Below are 19,838 nucleotides of genomic sequence, written 5' to 3'. Positions count from 1 at the left end.
TAAACAAATCCTTAAAATCATTATATTTCCATTTTAACAGTTTTCATCAAAAATTTATTACTCGGGCTAGGGACCTCGGAATTCGATTCCAGACATATGTCCAAATCCCATATTTTATTACGGACCCTCCGAGACAGTCAGAACACTCATTCGGGTCCGTTTACTCATAATGTTGACCGGAGTCAACTAAAATCACTTTTAAAGGCAAAACTTAATATTTTCTCAAATTTTCACATAAAGGTTTTCCGGAATAGCGCCCGGACTGCGCACGCAAATTGAGAAGAAAAAAATAAGGTTTTGAAGGCCTCGGAACCCTGAATTGGGTTCTAAAACACGAGATGACTTTTCGGGTCATCGCGGTATTGCTTCTATTCTTAACCAGAGGTTTCGAGTTCGAGGACTGAGTATGAAATCGTCTTTTTCGGAGTATTTTACCTCCAATGTTGAATTTTTTTATCTAAATCTAAATTTAATCAGACCCCCGGGAACCGATAGACAACCAAAAAATATGACAAGAGGTTTAGGTGATGTTGTTAATTGCTCATAGTACAAAATTGGTTCACCGACATTGTACTTATACGTGTATGATTTACAGCGGTTGGCTATATATTTATACAACAAACTCATCATATTCATTACTAACTTTCTCTTGATTTTACATCTTTCTTCTTCACTTCTCTGAACACTTGTCAGCAAAATTCTTCAGATCAATAAATAAGAACAAAAAATGGTACATTCAAAGAAGTTCAGAGGTGTCAGGCAACGCCATTGGGGTTCTTGGGTTTCTGAAATTCGTCACCCCTTGTTGTAAGCTCTTCCACTATATATTAACAGAAGCTAATATAGAATTTAAGTTCTATGGGTTCCAATATTTAAAATTAAGGGTTCATATCTACTATTTATAACAATTTCAATAATTTTTTACACATAAATTTCTGTTCTGCATCGAAAATATTGGGTTCAGTTGAACTCTGTAGTTCTATGGTATATCCGCCCCTGTATATGTATGTATATTTACTACATTCTTCATATATAACATCGGCCGAAATAGTATCTCTACCTACTCAAGGTAGAGGTAAGGCACACATTATCCTCTCAGACCCCACTTGTGGGATTACACCGAATGTGTTGTTTTTGTTATGTTCTTCGTATATAACATCTCTCTTTCAATTTCTTTCTCTTATCTAATTTTTTTTTTTTCATTTTTATCTCTTGTCTAACCTAATTTAGCAATTTGCAATGTTGGTCTTGGGAATGGATTGGAGATTAGTCATTCATGTATTGACTAAAAAAGTAGCTATACTATGATAGAAAACTATGTTATCACTTTAAAGAAGTGATTCCATCAATCCAACCCTCGAGCTATCCATTCTAACATGTCTTTGCCTAGCAAAATATACGTCTAGTTCTCCATCCGCTTGCCTATCACAATAGATGGAGTGTCTCCGATTTCAAAGAAAAAGCTAAGGTGATGTATGTGTCCAAAGACGGACCTAAAATGTATATAAATATGAACTTGAATTATAAATATTATTATTCAAATTTTTTTACACTATCAGTGTAATTTGGTTATAGCAACCAAATTATTAGTGCAGTTATTATTCTTTTTTTCATGATCTTGTTATTATAGTTCAACTTAACCTGATAGTCTAAATATTTTGTAAACTCTCAGGGTACAAACTTAAACTCTTTAAATACTAAGTTTTGAACCCATATTTCAAATTCAAAGAATTCAAAACGTGAATACATAAAATTTAAATCTTGAATTTGTGTCACAGGAAAAGAAGGGTATGGCTTGGCACATTTGATACAGCAGAAGAAGCAGCAAGAGCATATGATCAAGCAGCAATATTAATGAGTGGCCGCAATGCAAAAACCAACTTTCCAATCACTCAAGATTCAGATAATAAAGAATTAAAGGCTAAAGATCAAGAATTTTCATCAATTCCCTCTCCAAAAGCCTTATCTGAAATACTTCATGCCAAGCTTCGCAAATGTAGCAAGGTGTCATTCTCCATCCCTTTTTTTTCATAAGAAAAATACCCAAAGGAAAAAAAAAACTGAAATTAGCTATAAATTTCGTCATTAATATGTCACTAAAATAGTTCGTAGCTAACAAAGTCTTTGTATAATCTGTCGTTAATCCATCACTAAATAGGATTGTTTAGCTACAGAATTTATTCGTCATTATTCTTATTTTCTTAATAGCTATGTATTATACTTCCTCGGTTTCATTTTATGTGACACTATTAAACATATACGAATTCTCAGTGAAATTCTTTTGGGATGTCTGTTAGAAATATGGGAGTTCCGATGAAATGTCCGTCAGAAAAGCTTCTGACGAGCTATTGAAGCTTTTTCGACGGATTTCCCTCGAATATTTCTGTCGAAATTCACTTCTTTGTAGTAGTGTGACGACATTCTTTGTTTCAGATTATTTCAAAAAGACTGACATATTTTTATGTTTAAGAGTAATTTAACTTTAACCTTCTAATTTTATAGCCACATGAATAACACGACATGTTTAAGACCACATGTATGTTTCAAAAGTCTATTTCTTTCATAAATTTCGTGTCTGATTAAACACCTTCACATAAAACGAATCGGAGGAATCGTATTACATGTATTATTGCATAATATTATATATTGGGATATTGAAACCGAGGATTTATCGGAAACATCCTCTCTACCTGCACAAGGTAAAAATAAGGTTGGGTACATGCTATATATTCTCCCCAGACCGAGGGGCGTATATACCTTGTCTTATGCGGTATCACGGGACACCGCTTCGTTGAAATTTTTTACTAGTTTGTATTAAAAAAATAAAAATATTGGGGATATATATAGAAAATGACATCGCTTACAACTACAATAAATTATTTATTTATTCATTTCTTTAAATTGTGACATCACTTATGAAAAATTCAACGTACGTCACTGCCAGTCCCCACTTGTGGAACGATATCGGATATGTTATTTTGTTGCTGTTATTTATATATCGGGATATTTCTAGTGAAATTAATACATTTCAAGTCTTGTTTTCATCATATAGGCACCATCACCATCTCTCACTTGTTTGAGGTTGGATATTGAGAGTTCACACATAGGAGTGTGGCAAAAACGTGCTGGTCCTTCATCTGATGCAAAATGGGTGATGACAGTTGAACTTCAGGAAAAGAATAATGCCAATGCTGCTATTGAAGGACAATTAAATTCTTCCTCTTCTTCTAGTTCCAAGAATTGTGGAGCAATAGCTGAAGGTATAAGTATTAGAAGTGAAATGGATGAAGAAGAAAGAGTTGCATTGCAAATGATAGAAGAATTGCTTCACATAAATACTCCTTGCCCTACATTTGGTATTTAATAAGGGGAGAATTTGATCATTTTACATTATCTAAGGTTTATTTATCATGCATGTACTATGTGAAGGTGAGCCACGGAGAGCAACAGTGAAGGTATATTCGTCTGACCCATAGATCACGAATTCGAACCGTAAAACTAGTCGTGAACGCGAGATGCTTCATGTATCGGACTACCTTTTATGTGATGTTATATATATATATTAATTATTAGTTTCTAAGGGTTTGGGCAAGAAGTGCCCATGTAAGCAGCAGTAGTAGTAGTAATAATAAACGAACAAGAAACAAGTCAAGAAAGTTGTATGTCCTTGTGTAGACTAATTAAATCAACATTGTCATTTTCTGAATGAAGAAGTTGATAAATAAAATTTACTGAATTGATTGTATTTTCTAAAGCAAATCCACCCTTTTTCTGTATCCTGGTTTTTTCCTCGTCAAATTTGTTTCTGAGAAGCTGCAAGTAATATTTGTGTGTGTATGTGTGTATATATATAAACTTCTATGTTCGTTTCATTACGATATTTCTGAACAAGTTCCTGGATAACAAGCCTAAAGGTTTTCTTCTTGAAGATATTGATATTGATGATAGTGATAATATTGATGCTAGCGACAATCTTGATGCTAGTGACGACATCGATTGTGACCTTTATACGGAGATGGAACTGCTAACAAGGATGAATGGGCTAACTATGGATATGATGCCGGAAATAGACCGATTTTATATCACTCTTCAATTCGAATTAGCAAAAGCAATATCTACTTGCATAATATGGATTCCAAACATTCATGATCTGGATGTGAATGAGTCGAATGACTTAGCCCTCGATCTATTAGTGAATCATATATATATATATATATATATATATATATATATATATATATATATATATATATATATATATATATATATATATATATATACACACACACGCACACACCCCACATCGTTGTCTTAATTATAATTGTTTTTTCCCCTGTTCCATGTATTTGGATACCAATACAATCCTAAACTTAAATCTACTTACAAATTGAACTATAGCAATAGACTAACAATGGTTCGATGTATTTTTGGATAAATACCTTTGGTAAATAATCCTTTAGATAGTACGATAATAATGTCTAAATATGAAATATCGTAGCAGGAGTACGGTCGGTCAAATCATATGGGAGTTTTACAAAATCTTGCATACTTTAGGTCGTTGTGATATAGTTTAGGATTGCAAATTGCAAATGGAAAAATAGTAGTGACACTAAGAGCCCGTTTGGACATAACAAAATTTTTCCTTTTCTTCTGAAAATTTTTCACTTTTTTCCGAAATCGGGGTTTGTTCATAAAATTTTTAATTTTCACTTGAAAATGAGTTTTGAAATTTTTCGAAAATTTGAAAAACTCCAAGATGCTGTTTTTCAAAATTTTCAGTCAGATCACTCACAAAATGTCACGACCCGGATTTTCCACCATCGGATGTCGTGATGGCGCCTACTATCGGAGCTAGGCAAGCCAAATATTTAAAACACCTTTCCTTCTTTCTTTCAAACAATATAATAAACGAGACAAAATCTAAGCGGGAGACTTTAAATCTAAAGCAACTGAAAACCAAAAGTGCGGAAGTTTGAACCAAAATGCTACCCAGAGTCTGGTGTCACTAGCTCACGGACTACTACAGAATACTACAATCAATGTCTGAAGGGAAAATACATCATGTTTGTCTGATACAAGATAAACAAACAAAAAACATGGAAAGAGACTTCGGCCTGCGAACGTCAACTAGGCTACCTCGAGAGTCCCTGGACTGAAGATAGCTCCTAGAAGTCCTACTGCTGCGGTCCGTAAGCGGCTCCCTGATCTGTGCACCAAAAATGCACAGAGTGTAGCATCAGCACAACCGACCCCATATGCTGGTAAGCGCCTAGCCTAACCCCGGCGAAGTAATGACGAGGCTAGACAGTACCTACCACAATTAACCTGTACAGATATATATACAACAAGTGCAAGAAAACAATAACAAGATAATACAAAGTAAAACTGGGAGGGGACATGCTATCGGGGAGTAACAGATAAAAATGAAATATCAAAAATAAACAGAAGAAACTCCGGTTTTCATGATATATATATAGTGGACGGCGTGCCACACGATCCCATAATATCATATATAAGTGGACGGCGTGCCACACGATCCCATAATATCATATATAAGTGGACGGCGTGCCACACGATCCCATAATATCATATATAAGTGGACGGCGTGCCACACGATCCCATAATATCATATATAAGTGGACGGCGTGCCACACGATCCCATAATATCATATATAAGTATCTGATTTTGTAAGGAGAGCCCTTCAGGGGAGAATAACAACTCAATACCTTTAATCCGGCAAGGGTACAACTAACAACCCAAAATATCCCGACAAGGGAGAATATATATATCAGTCTGCACATCCCGGCAAAAGAGTATTCACAACACATTCTCCTTTTAAATCATTCTTCCTCAACCGTTCACATTATATGAAACTTATCAAATAAACAAGGAGCTTGTGTCACATTATTCGAATTAAAAGCAATCAAGACTCACGGTCATGCTAGACTCCGGTGCATAGATAACCATCACCATGCCTATACACCGTACTCCACATTAGCAAGTAGCAAATATCATCCTAATCCTATTCCCTCAAGCCAAAGTTAGAACAAACACTTACCTCTAATGCTCCAAACTCAACTCACGCTTCTAGTATAGCTTTACCTCTTGATTCCACCACCAATCCACTCGAATCTAGTCATAAGTTACTTAATCACATTAATAATTACTAAATGAATCATCCCCAATGCATGAAAATAGATTTTTCAAGGTTTTTCCCAAAAAGGTCAAAAATACCCCCGGACCCACGTGGTCGAAACTCGAGGTTCGGACCAAAACCCGATTACTTATTCCCCCATGAATCCAAATATATGATTTGTTTTTAAATCTGACCCCAAATTGTGGTCCAACTTCTCAATTTGTAGAAAATCTAGGTTCTACCCAAAACACCCAATTTTCCCCATGAAAATCTTTGATTTGAAGTTGAAATTATGTTAAAAGATGTTAAGGAATAGAGAAATTAAGTTAGAAATCACTTACCAATCGTTTTGGGGAGAAAGGTTGTTTGGAAAATCGCCTCTTAGGTTTTGGGTTTTTGAAAAGTGAAAAATGACTGAGATTTTCCGAACTTGTATACCTTTCTGAGGACCTGGCGCGGACCGCACAAAAATGTGTTGCGGCCGCGCCGAGTGGGAGAAAAACTGGGGCTTCGGGTGGACCGCACTGTTTTGGTGTGCGGCTGCGCTGGTTAACCTAAAACCCTAGCCCTCAGACTCTGCCACGCGGACCACACAAAAATGCATCGCGGCCGTGTGGCTCCAGCGCGGACCGGGCGGAAATGACCGCGGCCGCGCTGGTGTCTGCAACACCTGAACCTACATTTTCTTAAGTCCAAGACCTCCCGGGCCCCATTCAAAACTCACCTGAGCCCTCGAGGCTCCAAACCAAACATGCACACAACCTTAAAAAACATCTTACGGACTTACTCATGCGATCAAATCGCCAAAATAACATCATATACATAGGATCAAGCATCAAACACATGATTTTCTTTCAACTTTCATAAAAACCCACATTCCCTATTTTAAGTCCGAAACACGTCATATGACGTCCGTTTTTAGCCAAACTCTACAGATAGTGCTTAAAACATATTTAAGACTCGTACCGGGCGTCGGAACCAAAATACGAGCCCGATACCACAGTTTTCTGATCAATTTTCTTCTTCATTTTCCTTAATAAATTTCAGAAAACAATTTCACACAAAAATTCATTTCTCGGGCTTGGGACCTCAGAATTTGATTCCGGGCACACGCCCAAGTCCCATAGTCCGTTTACCCAAAATGTTGACCGAAGTCAACATTATGCATATTAATACCAAAATTCATCAAATATTTCACATAATTCACATATTCTAACATAAAAACTTTTCGGCTACACGCCCGAACTGCGCATGCCAATCGAGATAACTAAAAGCGAGGTTTTCAAGGCCTCGAATGCGTGGAACAAGGAAGAACTACGGTGATGACCCTTCGGGTCGTCACACAAAACTTTAAAAACAACCCAAAATTATATTTATGTCCAAAAACAACTCTAATTTTCAAATACCATATTCACTTGAATAATATTTTTTTCCACTTTTTTTAGAATTTTACAATTCTTATGTCCAAACACCCACTAACTTTAATTTCTTTCCCTATTTTACATCATGTCAAGTAGGTCATCATTACTACGGTAGTACTGTTTTTAACCTTTTGCTTGTAGAGTAGGTCGTCATCTCATTATTATAATTAGTTCGTTGCTTTGCATGTTCATGTGACAAGGTTTTTTGTTCGTTATAAAGGCCTATCATAACAAATAAAATATATGTCAAGAGTGTGTGGTAACTATGGGTGTCTGACGGTGGGCCGGGCCGGGCTGGGTAGGAAAATTTAGGAACCATACGAATTGGGGTCCGGGCCGGTTATGGATTGGGACTTACTGAGTTTAACTGGTTCGGATTCATCCGGGTAAAAAATGAACCGTAAGGGTTAGAGTACAAAGGGTCGGGTCGGGCCGGGCCGGGTTGGTGTAATTTTTAATTTTTTATTTTTTTTTGTATTTTGTATAACTATTGTAAGTTACATTAATATAAAGTAAAATATAAAGAATACAATGAAGATGGAAAAAAATTGCACTTATAAATTGCAAGTGCTACATTTATTTCAAAATTACAAAATTGAAGTTTGCATTTAACAAGTAAATTAACAAAAAAAGAGTAAAACTAAATTTTCATGCATAATAATACTTCAAATTAATCTAACAAACTAAAATATTAAGCATAAATATGTCTATTAATTTTAAAATAACACAAATCAACTTAAATACGATTTTCGGAGGACGCTGAAGACAACTTTCTTCATATGCCTCCTTAAACTGCCTGTGCCACACTTTGGACGAAGATTTAAGACTCGACCACAGTTCTTGCACTTTACTTTCTGAACTTCTTCATTTTCTTCTACCACCTCAAAGTGTTCCCAAACATATGAGCGCACTCTAGGCCCCGAACCTAGGCATGGACGTAACACGACACTCGGTGCCTGACTACATGTGACCGAGCGAACCAACTGGCTGGCTGAATCAACATGTGATATCATAACATATTAAATGCGGAAGATAAAGTAACATATGCTGATATGCTAAAAGTCTGAATGCTAAAAATCAAAGTGCGGAAATATTAATACAATTTTGAAACATATTTATAGTCTACATAGATTAATATGAAAAACATGTGACTCTGTCTAGATGTTACTCTAGTCTATGAAGCCTCTATTGAAGTACTGAAAACATTGTCTATCTGTAAATACTGAAAGACTGTAAGGTAATGATAATGCTCTGAAAGAACTGGGGATCACCCAATAGCTGGTACGAGAATCCTAGCTGTCATGACCCGGATTTCCCACCCTCGGGGGTCGTGATGGCGCCTACTAATAGGAGCTAGGCAAGCCAAATTAAATTACTTTCCATTTAACACACATTCTTCTTCCATAATTATCAACATGTAATAAAGGCAACATGTAATAAGCGGAAGTCTTAACTTATATAAAAACTGAATAGAAATGCGGAAAGTGTAACAAAATCCTCTACCCAAGATTGGTGTCACAATGCTCACGAACTTCTAAGATTACTAAATACAATCGTCTGAAAGAAGATTATAAACTGTTTGTTTCGGTACAAAAGATAACAATCTGAATAAGGAGAGAGAGAGAGACTCCGGGCCTGCGGACGTCAGCAAGGCTACCTCGGTGTCTCTGGACTAAAGGCCTGCTCCCGATCTACTGCTGCTGTCCAAAGGCTGCTCCAACCCCGTGATCTGTGCAAAAGAGCATAGAGTGTAACATCAGCACAACCGACCCCATGTGTTGGTAAGTGTCTGGCCTAACCCCGGCGAGGTAGTGACGAGGCTAGACCCAGACTCCAAATAAACCTGTGCAGATATATATATATACAAGTACAATGGAAAACAGCGAAAAGTAAACAATTAAAGCTGGGAGGGGGAGCATGCTTACGGGGATAGCAGATAAAACAAAATATTAGAAGTAATAAGGGAAAACTACATTTGCTTACTTCTACCATAAAATAAGGGAAAAACAACCACTTTCACTTGTGTCAGTTTCCTCTTGTTGCAGGCGTGCAACCTGATCCCATTTCATCATATCTTGTGATAGGCGTACCATCCGCTCCTATTTCATCACATCTCGTGGTAGGCGTATCACCCGCTCCCATTTCATCATATCTTGTGGTAGGCGTACCATCCGCTCCCATTTCATTTCATAATTTGTGGTAGGCGTACCACCCGCTCCCATTTCGTTTTGTACCACCCACTCCCATTTCAGTCCAACACAATATCATAAGATAATCCCGACAAGGGAGCAAGATAATATAAGAAGTTTCTCGGCAAGGGAACAAGGTATCAAATCAACTATCCCGGCAAGGGAGATCCAGCTATAACCAATTTATTCAATTTCTACTTAACACAATTAATACAAATGCTCAGTCATAACATTTACTTGCTCAGTTTCAAAGATCTTCAATCAAGTTCTCATAAGCATTAATTAAGAATACAACAATTTAGCAATTTAGGACTCACGGTCATGCTCGACCCCCAACGTATAGATACTCGTCACCATGCCTATACGTCGGACACAGCACAAAGCAAGTAACAAGTAAGACTCAACTCCTAATCCCTTAAGCTAGAGTTAGACCGAACACTTACCTCAACTTCTACGGCTGAATCAATCCACAACAACCACTTTCCTTCTCGAATTCGGCTCCAACTTAATCAAATATATGCAATAACGACTTTATAATATCAATATAAGCTAAACAAATCAAACCTAATGCCTAAATATAGATTCCCAACCTTTCTTCCCAAAATTCCCAAAAATCGACCCCGGGTCCGCTTGGTCGAAACACGAGGTTCGGACCAAATTCATGTCACCCATTCCCCTACGAGCCCGAATATACAATTTACTTCCAAATTCGACCCCAAATCGAGGTCTAAATCAAGAAAAGTAAAAAAAAGCCCTAACTCTACCCAATTCCCCCAATTTCTACCCTAATCTACATGATTTAAACTTGGGAATTCAATAATTAATGATGGAAAATGAAAAAAATAAGTGGGAATTTACTAACCCAAGTGGTCTTGAAGAATGGGGGCTTCAATGGACTCCTAAGTGCTTGGGGAAGAAGAAAGCTCGTGAGTTTTTGAATGAATCCCATAGCTACTGTTTCTGTTTTTAAAAATATAACTGGGCAGAATTTGCTCTATGCGATCGCGGAGGGAGTTATGCGATCGCATAGTGGAAAGGAAGTTGGCTATTGCGATCGCATGAGGGAGATTGCGGACGCATAGAAGAAAACGACTGTGCACTCCAGGTTTGGACTTAATGAAACGCGATCACGGAATAAAGATTGCGTTTGCATTGAAGGAGCTGGCTAAGCTATGCGATCGCGGATGAATCTATGCGATCGCATAGAACTAGATACCAGAACATCAGAACTGAAACTTCTGCAACTTTTCTAAGGCCAAAACCACTCTGAAACACTCCCGAGCCCTCGGGGCTACTAACCAAACACACACACTAACTCAACAACATCCTACGAACTTAACTACGCGATCAAATCGTCAAAATAACATCAGAAACGAGGAATAAAACCTCAAAATCATCACTTTTTCATCAAACTTCATAAAATTTTATTTTTTTGAGATTTAAGTCCGAAACACGTCAAATGACGTCCGATTTGAACCAAATTTCACAGAAACGCCTTAAAAAAAATATAAGACATGTACCGGGTGTCGGTACCAAAATACGAGCCTGATACCATCATGTTCTACTCCATTTTCATTTCAAATTTCCTTAATAATTTCATAAAAACAATTTCTTTTGAAAATTCATTTCTCGAGCCCGGGACCTCGGATTTCAATTCCGGGCATACGCCCAAATTCCATATTTTTCTACGGACCCTACGGGACCGTCAAATCACGGGTCCGGGTCCGTTTGCCCAAAATATTGACCAAAGTCAACTTTACTCATTTTAATACCAAATTTTAGCATTTTCACAGAATTTCACATATAAGCTTTCCGACTATGCGCCCGGACTGCACACGCCAATCGAGGCAACTAAAAATAAGGTTTTCAAGGCCTCAGAAGCACGGAAAAAGGGAGAAAATAGGTGATGACCCTTTGGGTCGTCACACTAGCGTTCTGAATCGTTAACCTGTAAATCAGTACCTGCATCGTGAGATGCAGGCCCCGAACAAAAAGGGACATCCGTACATTTGAATTGCACTGGTATGTAAAGCAACTGAAAGAATTATAAATGCTGAAAGTGGAACTAAGCTGATAATTGAGAATTGATAATTGATAACTAAAATGATAACTATTGAAACTGAAACTAAAATAATAGCTGATAACTGGTAACTGAACTGATAACTGGTAACTGAACTGATAACTGGTAACTGAAACTGAACAAAGGAAGTAAGGATATGAATACTCTCTTGCAGTAGTGTGACGACATTCTTTGTTTCAGATTATTTCAAAAAGACTGACATGTTTCTATATTTAAGAGTAATTTAACTTGAACCTTCTAATTTTATAAGCACATAAATATTATGACATATTTAAGACACATGCTTCAAAAGTCTATTGCTTTCTTAAATTTTATGTCTGATTATAAACCTTTATATAAAAGAACCGGAGGAATCATATTATATGTACTATTGCATAATATTATATATTGCGATATTGTAATCGAGGATTTATCGGAAACATCCTCTCTACCTGCACAAGGTAGGGAAAAGGTTGCGTACATACTATTCTTCCTAGACCCCAGGGGCGTATATACCTTGTCTTATGTGGTGTCACGGGACATCGCTTCGTCGAAATTTTTTACTAGTTTTGTATAAAAAAAATAAAAATATTGGAGATATATATAGAAAATGACACCGCTTACAACTACAATAAGTTATTTATTTATTCATCTCTTCAAATTATGACACCACTTATGAAAAATCCAACGTACGTCACTACCAGACCCTACTTGTGGAACGATATCGGATATGTTATTTTGTTGCTGTTATTTATATATCGGGATATTTCTAGTGAAATTAATACATTTCAAGTCTTGTTTTCATCATATAGGTACCATCACCATCTCTCACTTGTTTGAGGTTGGATATTGAGAGTTCACACATAGGAGTGTGGCAAAAACGTGCTGGTCCTTCATCTGATTCGAAATGGGTAATGACAGTTGAACTTCAGAAAAAGAATAATGTCAATGCTGCTATTGAAGGAGAATTAAATTCTTCCTCTTCTTCTAGTTCCAAGAATTGTGGAGAAATAGTTGAAGGTATAAGTATTAGAAGTGAAATGGATGAAGAAGAAAGAGTTGCATTGCAAATGATAGAAGAATTGCTTCACATAAATAGTCCTTGCCCTTCATTTGGTATTTAATAAGGGGATAAGTTGGTCATTTTATATTATCTAAGGTTTATTTATCATGTACTATATATGTGAAGGCGAGTCCCGGAGAGTAACAGTGAAATCATTTCTGTGTGACCCATAGATCACTAATTCAAACCGTGAAACCAGCCGTGAACGCGAGATGTTTCATGTATCGGACCACATTTTGATGCTATATATATATATATATATATATATATATATATATATATATATAAATTACTTATTAGTTTTCTAAGGATTTGGGCAAGAAGTGCCTATGTAAGTAGTAGTAATAGTAATAGTAGTAAAAGAAAAAGAAACAAGTGAAGAAAGTTGTATCTCCTTGTGTACTAATTAAATCAACATTGTTTTCTGGAAGAATTAAGAAGTTGATAAATAAATTTAATGAATTGATTGTATTTTCTGAAGCAAATCCTCCCTTTATATGTATCCTTTTTATTTCCTCGTAAATTTAATATGTATGTATGTACGTACGTACGTACGCATATTTTTATTAAGACACATATTACTTATAGCTTCTCAGAAACAATATATATAAACAACGATTAAGTTCTAAAACCAATACAATCCTGAACTTTAACTCTATTTACAAGTTGAACTATAGCAATAGACTAACACTGCTTCGATCTATTGCTGGATAAATACCTTTGGTAGATAATCCATTAATTGCGCTAGATAGTACGATAATAATATCTAAATGTGCAAATATCGTAGTAGGAGTAAGGTCGGTCAAATCATCTGCGGGCGGATTTTACAAAATCTTGCATACTTTAGGTCGTTGTGAGGCAGGTGTATCAGAGGCATGTGTGGAAGGAGTAGGGGGGTCAGAGCTACTATCCCGCAAGTGAAGGCCTCCAATAGGTGGAGTCGCTGATGACGATAGATGTGATCCCTGTGACTGCGACATAGCTGCACGGATCGTAAGTGGCTGTGATACTGACTGCTGTGACCCGAGTGGCTGTGACCCGACTGGCTGTGACACTGATGGATGTGATCCATGTGGTTGTGACATGGATCGATGCGATCCATGTGATGCTGCTGGGCGTGATCCACGTGGTAGTGAGGCAGGTGGACTGTATGTCGGACGCACAGCCCAATGGCCCTGTGAAGAAACACCCGAGGTCTGCAAGGTGTAGGGCTGGTGATGCTGTGGCAACTCAGTATAGCCATGGGGTAGAGGCTGTGGCATAGTGATAGGCAAATCAGAAGATGGTGGAAAAGATTGATGAGTAGTATCTTCTACCCTCCTCTTTTGCTTCCTAGCCTTTTCTCGACCCCGAGAACCACTACCTCCATTGTTACCTCGACCCTTGCCTGTCATCTGCATAATATAATACATATTTAGATTGAAACATATAAGGAAACTATCTATAAACGAGAGTTATCGAAGAAACCAACTTTTTAAAGCTCATCGACGTATTCTTCCTCGTCAGAGAATTCTTCTTCCTTACTAGTTTGAGCTTCATCAGTTGATTCTTCTTCCTCGTTTTCTATAATTCTTACTTCATTTATATCAACTTCTTCCAATATGTGTTCAGGATGTTCCAAATCATTTTCTAAAAGTTCGTCCACTATTTGGTGAACACTGGAGATATCGTTTTGATATGCAACATCCAACACATTCTCGACTTCGACCCGACCTACAGGCTTAGTTTTGATTACAACCCACCAATCAGACTTATTCCGCCAAAATGGATAAGGAGCATAATACACTTGCCGGATTACAACCCACCAATCAGACTTATTCCGCCAAAATGGATAATGAGCATAATACACTTGCCTAACATTATGTGCAATTATGAAAGGATCATAGCGATCAAAATCCCTCGTATGATAAACCTCAATTATGTTATATTGATTGTGTACTCTCGTACCTCTTGTTGGATTTGGGTCAAACCACTTGCATCTAAAGAGAATAATTTTCTTAAATGGCCTACCTGAATATTCTAGTTCTATTATTTCTTTGAGCACGCCATAATAATCAATATCTCCAACTTGGTTGCCATCACCACCATGAACCCACACCCCACTGTTGTTGCTTTTTTTTATTTTTAGAGCAACCCTCTATATGAAACTTATAACCATTCACAACGTACTTGGAATATATTGTGACCTCAACCCCAGATCCCCAAGATATATCTTTCAAAAATTGATTTACACCATTATTTGGATCATTTACCTACATATTGTTAACAAAATTCATAAGTTAGCATAACTTCCAAACATTGTTTACCTACATAGTGTTAGAATATTTTAAGGATATACTTACAAATTGTTTGAACCACCTATGAAATGCCGTATATACAGCATCTTGGCCAAATTGACCCACGAAGTGACTGTGACGCATCAAATATTTTTAGTAGTTGCATTGAGATGTAATCACAGTAAATTTTATATTTTGATAACTATTAAATCAATACTTACTTGAGAAATGGTACTACTTCGGGACAATTTAGCAACACATGAAGTGTAGCTGACTTGAACTCCATATCACTCAAATTTCTCTTTCTACCATCCTTAGAACATCGGCCTGGTTGATTGAATATGGACATAGGCGGATATAATGGATCATTCGTAAGGTCAACCGTGTGCCTGTTGGGCCTATTCCTAGCACATGGCACGTTGCTCTCAAAATAATAAGAACAAAAATGAGCAGTTTCCTTTGCAAGATAAGCTTCGCATATAGATCCTTCAATTCTATTCCTCTACTTAACAAATTGTTTGCATTTGCCAATTGTCCTACATAATTTTATGTTAGCCAAGAACATTCAAATAAAATAGAAAATTATATATGGACTATAATATTACCTCTCAAAGGGATACATCCATCTGCATTGAACAGGCCCTCCAAGTCGTGCCTCGTGTACAAGGTGGATTGGAAGGTGTTCCATCATATCAAAAAACTTACATGGAAATATCTTTTCCATCTTACCCGAAGTTACATGAATGTTCTGATCCATCCGGCGTAGGTTTTCTTCCCTTAATGTGGAAAAACACAAGTCTTTGAAAAACAAACTAATCTCAGTGATTGGTTTCCATATTCTTTCAGGCAAACCAAAAAACGAAATAGGAACTAAGGTCTCCATGAAAACATGACAGTCATGACTTTTCAAATGGCTCAACTTCCCTACCTCCATATCAACTTTTTTCTCAAAATTCAACGCATAACCCTCAGGCATCTTCAATTTTGTTACCCAATCACAAATCTGCCGTCTTTCCTCCAAAGTGAATGTGTAACTTGCTTTGGGATTGAATAACTTACCATTGTTTGCTATCTGCAAGTGTAATTCAGGCCGCCTGCAATATTCTTGTAAGTCCATTCTAGCCTTCGGGTTATCCTTTGTCTTACCTTTAACATCCATCACTGTGATGAATAAATTGTCAAAATAATTCTTCTCAATATGCATGACATCAAAGTTGTGACGGAGAAAATTATTCTTCCAATAAGGCAACTCCCAAAATATACTCTGTTTGATCCAGTTATGAGTAACACCATATCCGGGGAATCTATGCGGTGGAACTTCAGTAACTTTACTGAAGTTCTGGACCCTCTCCCAAATTTCATCACCTGAAAGTATCGGAGGTGGATAATCATATTCCAGTTTATTCTTTTTGAAAGCATTTTTCATCCTTCTAAACTCATGACCCTCAGGCAAGAATTGACGATGACAATCAAACCATGATTGCTTTCGGCCATGTTTCAAAGTGAATGCTTTACTATTTTCCATGCAGTAAGGACAAGCTACCTTCCCAGCAGTCATCCACCCAGACAACATTCCATACGCAGGAAAATCATTAATTGTCCACATTAAATTAGCATGCAAATTGAAATTCTGTTTGATTGATATGTCATATGTTTCAACACCATCGTACCACAATTGTTTTAGCTTATCAATCAAAGGTTGCAAATATACATCTATCAAACTTTTCGGATTACGTTGACCGGGGATAATACAATTTAAGAATATATATGGACTAGTCATGCACAACTCGGGTGGTAGATTATATGGTGTAAGAAAGAGAGGCCAACATGAATACGGTGTCGCAGATACAGAAAAAGGCGTGAAGTCATCCGCACACAGACCTAACCGAATGTTCCTTGGTTCACTAGCAAAACATGGATATGTCCTATCAAAGTGCTTCCAAGCTTCTCCATCTGAAGGATGGCACATAACACCAGGTGGTCTTCTATTTTCAAAGTGTCATCTCATATGAGGAGCAGAACTCATCGACACATATAACCTCTTTAGCCTAGGTATAAGAGGTAAATAATGCATCCCCTTGATAGCGACCATCTTCCCGCTGGAAAGCCTCTTGAAACGAGACTTTCCGCAAAATTTACAACTGCTTAAATTTGCATCATCTTTATAATATAACATGCAACCATCTTCACAACAATCAATTCTCATTGACGAAAGTCCTAACTTAGAAACTAATCTCTTTGCCTTATAGAAATCACCAGATAATTTGATTTCCTCGTCAACTAGTTCACGCATAAGGTCAATGAAAGAATCCATGGCTGCTTGAGAAATATTCCAATCAGATTTGATACTTAGTAATCTAACTGCAACAGACAACTCAGAGTGCGGACATCCTTCACGTAGTGGACGACTAGCTTCCTCTAACTGTTCATAAAAATGTCTTGCTTCATCATTAGGAGTTTGTTCAACATTTTCGTTGGGCTCACCCCCAAAGTGCATTCCAAAAGCATTCGCAACCATATCATGAATTCTGGAATCACTATTTCTATTCTCCCTCGACCTACTACTTTCACCAACAACCATGTTATGAAATATCCCATGGCTACCATCCATCTCTCCATGATTAGTCCACACAAAGTAATTCGCTATAAACCCTACCATATAAAGATGAACCTTAACTTCCTCCGGTTTTCCAAACTTCATAAAGTCGCACTTAACACAAGGGCACCTAATTACTCCTTCTTTTATGTATGGCGGAAGTGACATTGCATGTCTAATAAAGTCCTCAACCCCTTCTACAAAATCCTCCCGCAATCCCCGCCGATTAGGATAATTCCTATTGTACATCCAAGAACGATGTTCCATCTATTTAAATAAAGCAAGAACAAATTAAATTAGTTAATTCATAGCCTAATCTTTTTTTAGTTAACTAAAAGTCCAATTCATATCCTATTATTGTTGCTTCATAAAATGAAATTTAACCCCATATATAAATTAGTCTACCTAAATAGTTAATTTATTTGAACCCTAAAAGTATTAATAAGAACCCTAAAAATTGCAAATAATATATAACATGGAGAAATTGAACCCTAACATGGAGAAATTGAACCCTAACATGGAGAAATTGAACCTTAACATGGAGAAATTAAACCCTAACATGGAATTAACTTTGAACTAAACATAGTTGAACAAATAATATATAACTTTGAACCCTAACATATTGGAATTGAACCCCTAAAATCACTGTTTTCGGAAAAATAAAAGAAAGGAGAGAGAAACTAACCTTGGGAGTGGAGGTCGCCGGAATTTGCTGTTGCCGTCAGGGGTCGCCGGTGGCGGGGGCGTCGCTGCTGCTGGAAGTCGGAGGGGGGAAGGGGTTTTGAGTGTTATAGGAGAAAGATTTTAATTTGGGGAATAATTTTGAAAGAATGGACCTGAAACCCGTTTTGGCTCTTGTTAAAAAAAATAGCGACCAAACTTAGTCGCTATTTTGGTAGCCAAATTATTTTTGACTGTTTGACCAAAATAGCGACCAACGTTGGTCGCTATATTTGAAAATAAATAAATAAAATAATTATTTTCCTCTTTTATATATATATATTTATATCCTACAAAAGCGACCAACTTTGGTCGCCTTTTGGTCAAACGGTCAAAAATGACGACCAACGTTGGTCGCTATTTTGGTCAAACAGTCTATACTTAGTGCATAGTATAGCGTAAGTATGTATATTATATATATAAGCTATATTCGATACGGTATTACCTAATACACTTATACTTAGTGCATAGTATAGCGTAAGTACATATATTATATATATATATATATATATATATATATATATTATATATATATATATATAAGCTGTATTCGATACAGTATTACCTAATACACTTATACTTAGTGCATAGTATAGTGTAAATACATATATTATATATATATATAAGCTGTATTCGATATAGTATTACCTAATACACTTATACTTAGTGCATAGTATAGCGTAAGTACATATATTATATATATAAGCTGTATTCGATACAGTATTACCTAATACACTTATACTTAGTGCATAGTATAGCGTAAGTACATATATTATATATATAAGCTGTATTCGATACAGTATTACCTAATACACTTATACTTAGTGCATAGTATAGCGTAAATACATATATTATATATATATAAGCTGTATTCGATATAGTATTACCTAATACACTTATACTTAGTGCATAGTATAGCGTAAGTACATATATTATATATATAAGCTGTATTCGATACAGTATTACCTAATACACTTATACTTAGTGCATAGTATAGCGTAAGTACATATATTATATATATAAGCTGTATTCGATACAGTATTACCTAATACACTTATACTTAGTGCATAGTATAGCGTAAGTACATATATTATATATATAAGCTGTATTCGATACAGTATTACCTAATACACTTATACTTAGTGCATAGTATAGCGTAAATACATATATTATATATATATAAGCTGTATTCGATATAGTATTACCTAATACACTTATACTTAGTGCATAGTATAGCGTAAGTACATATATTTGTATATATATATATATATATATATATATATATATATATATATATAAGCTATATTCGATACAGTATTACCTAATACACTTATACTTAGTGCATAGTATAGCGTAAGTACATATTATATATATATA

At 36.3% G+C, this 19,838-nt stretch overlaps 1 protein-coding gene across 1 annotated transcript; it reads left to right on the top strand.

Annotated features, from left to right (window-relative positions):
* Positions 1 to 631: 631 nt before the first annotated feature.
* LOC107788794 (ethylene-responsive transcription factor WIN1-like) lies at positions 632 to 3,773 on the top strand. Its single transcript, XM_016610505.2, has 3 exons — positions 632 to 807; positions 1,779 to 2,004; positions 3,053 to 3,773. Exons 1-3 carry the CDS (start codon positions 728 to 730, stop codon positions 3,362 to 3,364), a joined length of 618 nt encoding a protein of 205 aa, XP_016465991.2. The 5' UTR covers positions 632 to 727; the 3' UTR covers positions 3,365 to 3,773.
* The last annotated feature ends 16,065 nt before the right edge of the window (positions 3,774 to 19,838 follow it).

Source organism: Nicotiana tabacum, chromosome 8, assembly GCF_000715075.1.
Source record: "Nicotiana tabacum cultivar K326 chromosome 8, ASM71507v2, whole genome shotgun sequence".
NCBI classification, from domain to species: domain Eukaryota; kingdom Viridiplantae; phylum Streptophyta; class Magnoliopsida; order Solanales; family Solanaceae; genus Nicotiana; species Nicotiana tabacum.
The sequence above is the reverse complement of the archived record's forward strand: the minus strand, read 5'-3'. Positions and strand labels throughout refer to the sequence as shown.

Coding starts and splice junctions, on each gene's coding strand:
- LOC107788794 (XM_016610505.2), top strand. CDS start 728: ATGGTACATTCAAAGAAGTTCAGAGGTGTCAGGCAACGCCATTGGGGT. Junction 808..1,778: donor GAAATTCGTCACCCCTTGTT/GTAAGCTCTTCC, acceptor TTTGTGTCACAG/GAAAAGAAGGGTATGGCTTG. Junction 2,005..3,052: donor AGCTTCGCAAATGTAGCAAG/GTGTCATTCTCC, acceptor TTCATCATATAG/GCACCATCACCATCTCTCAC.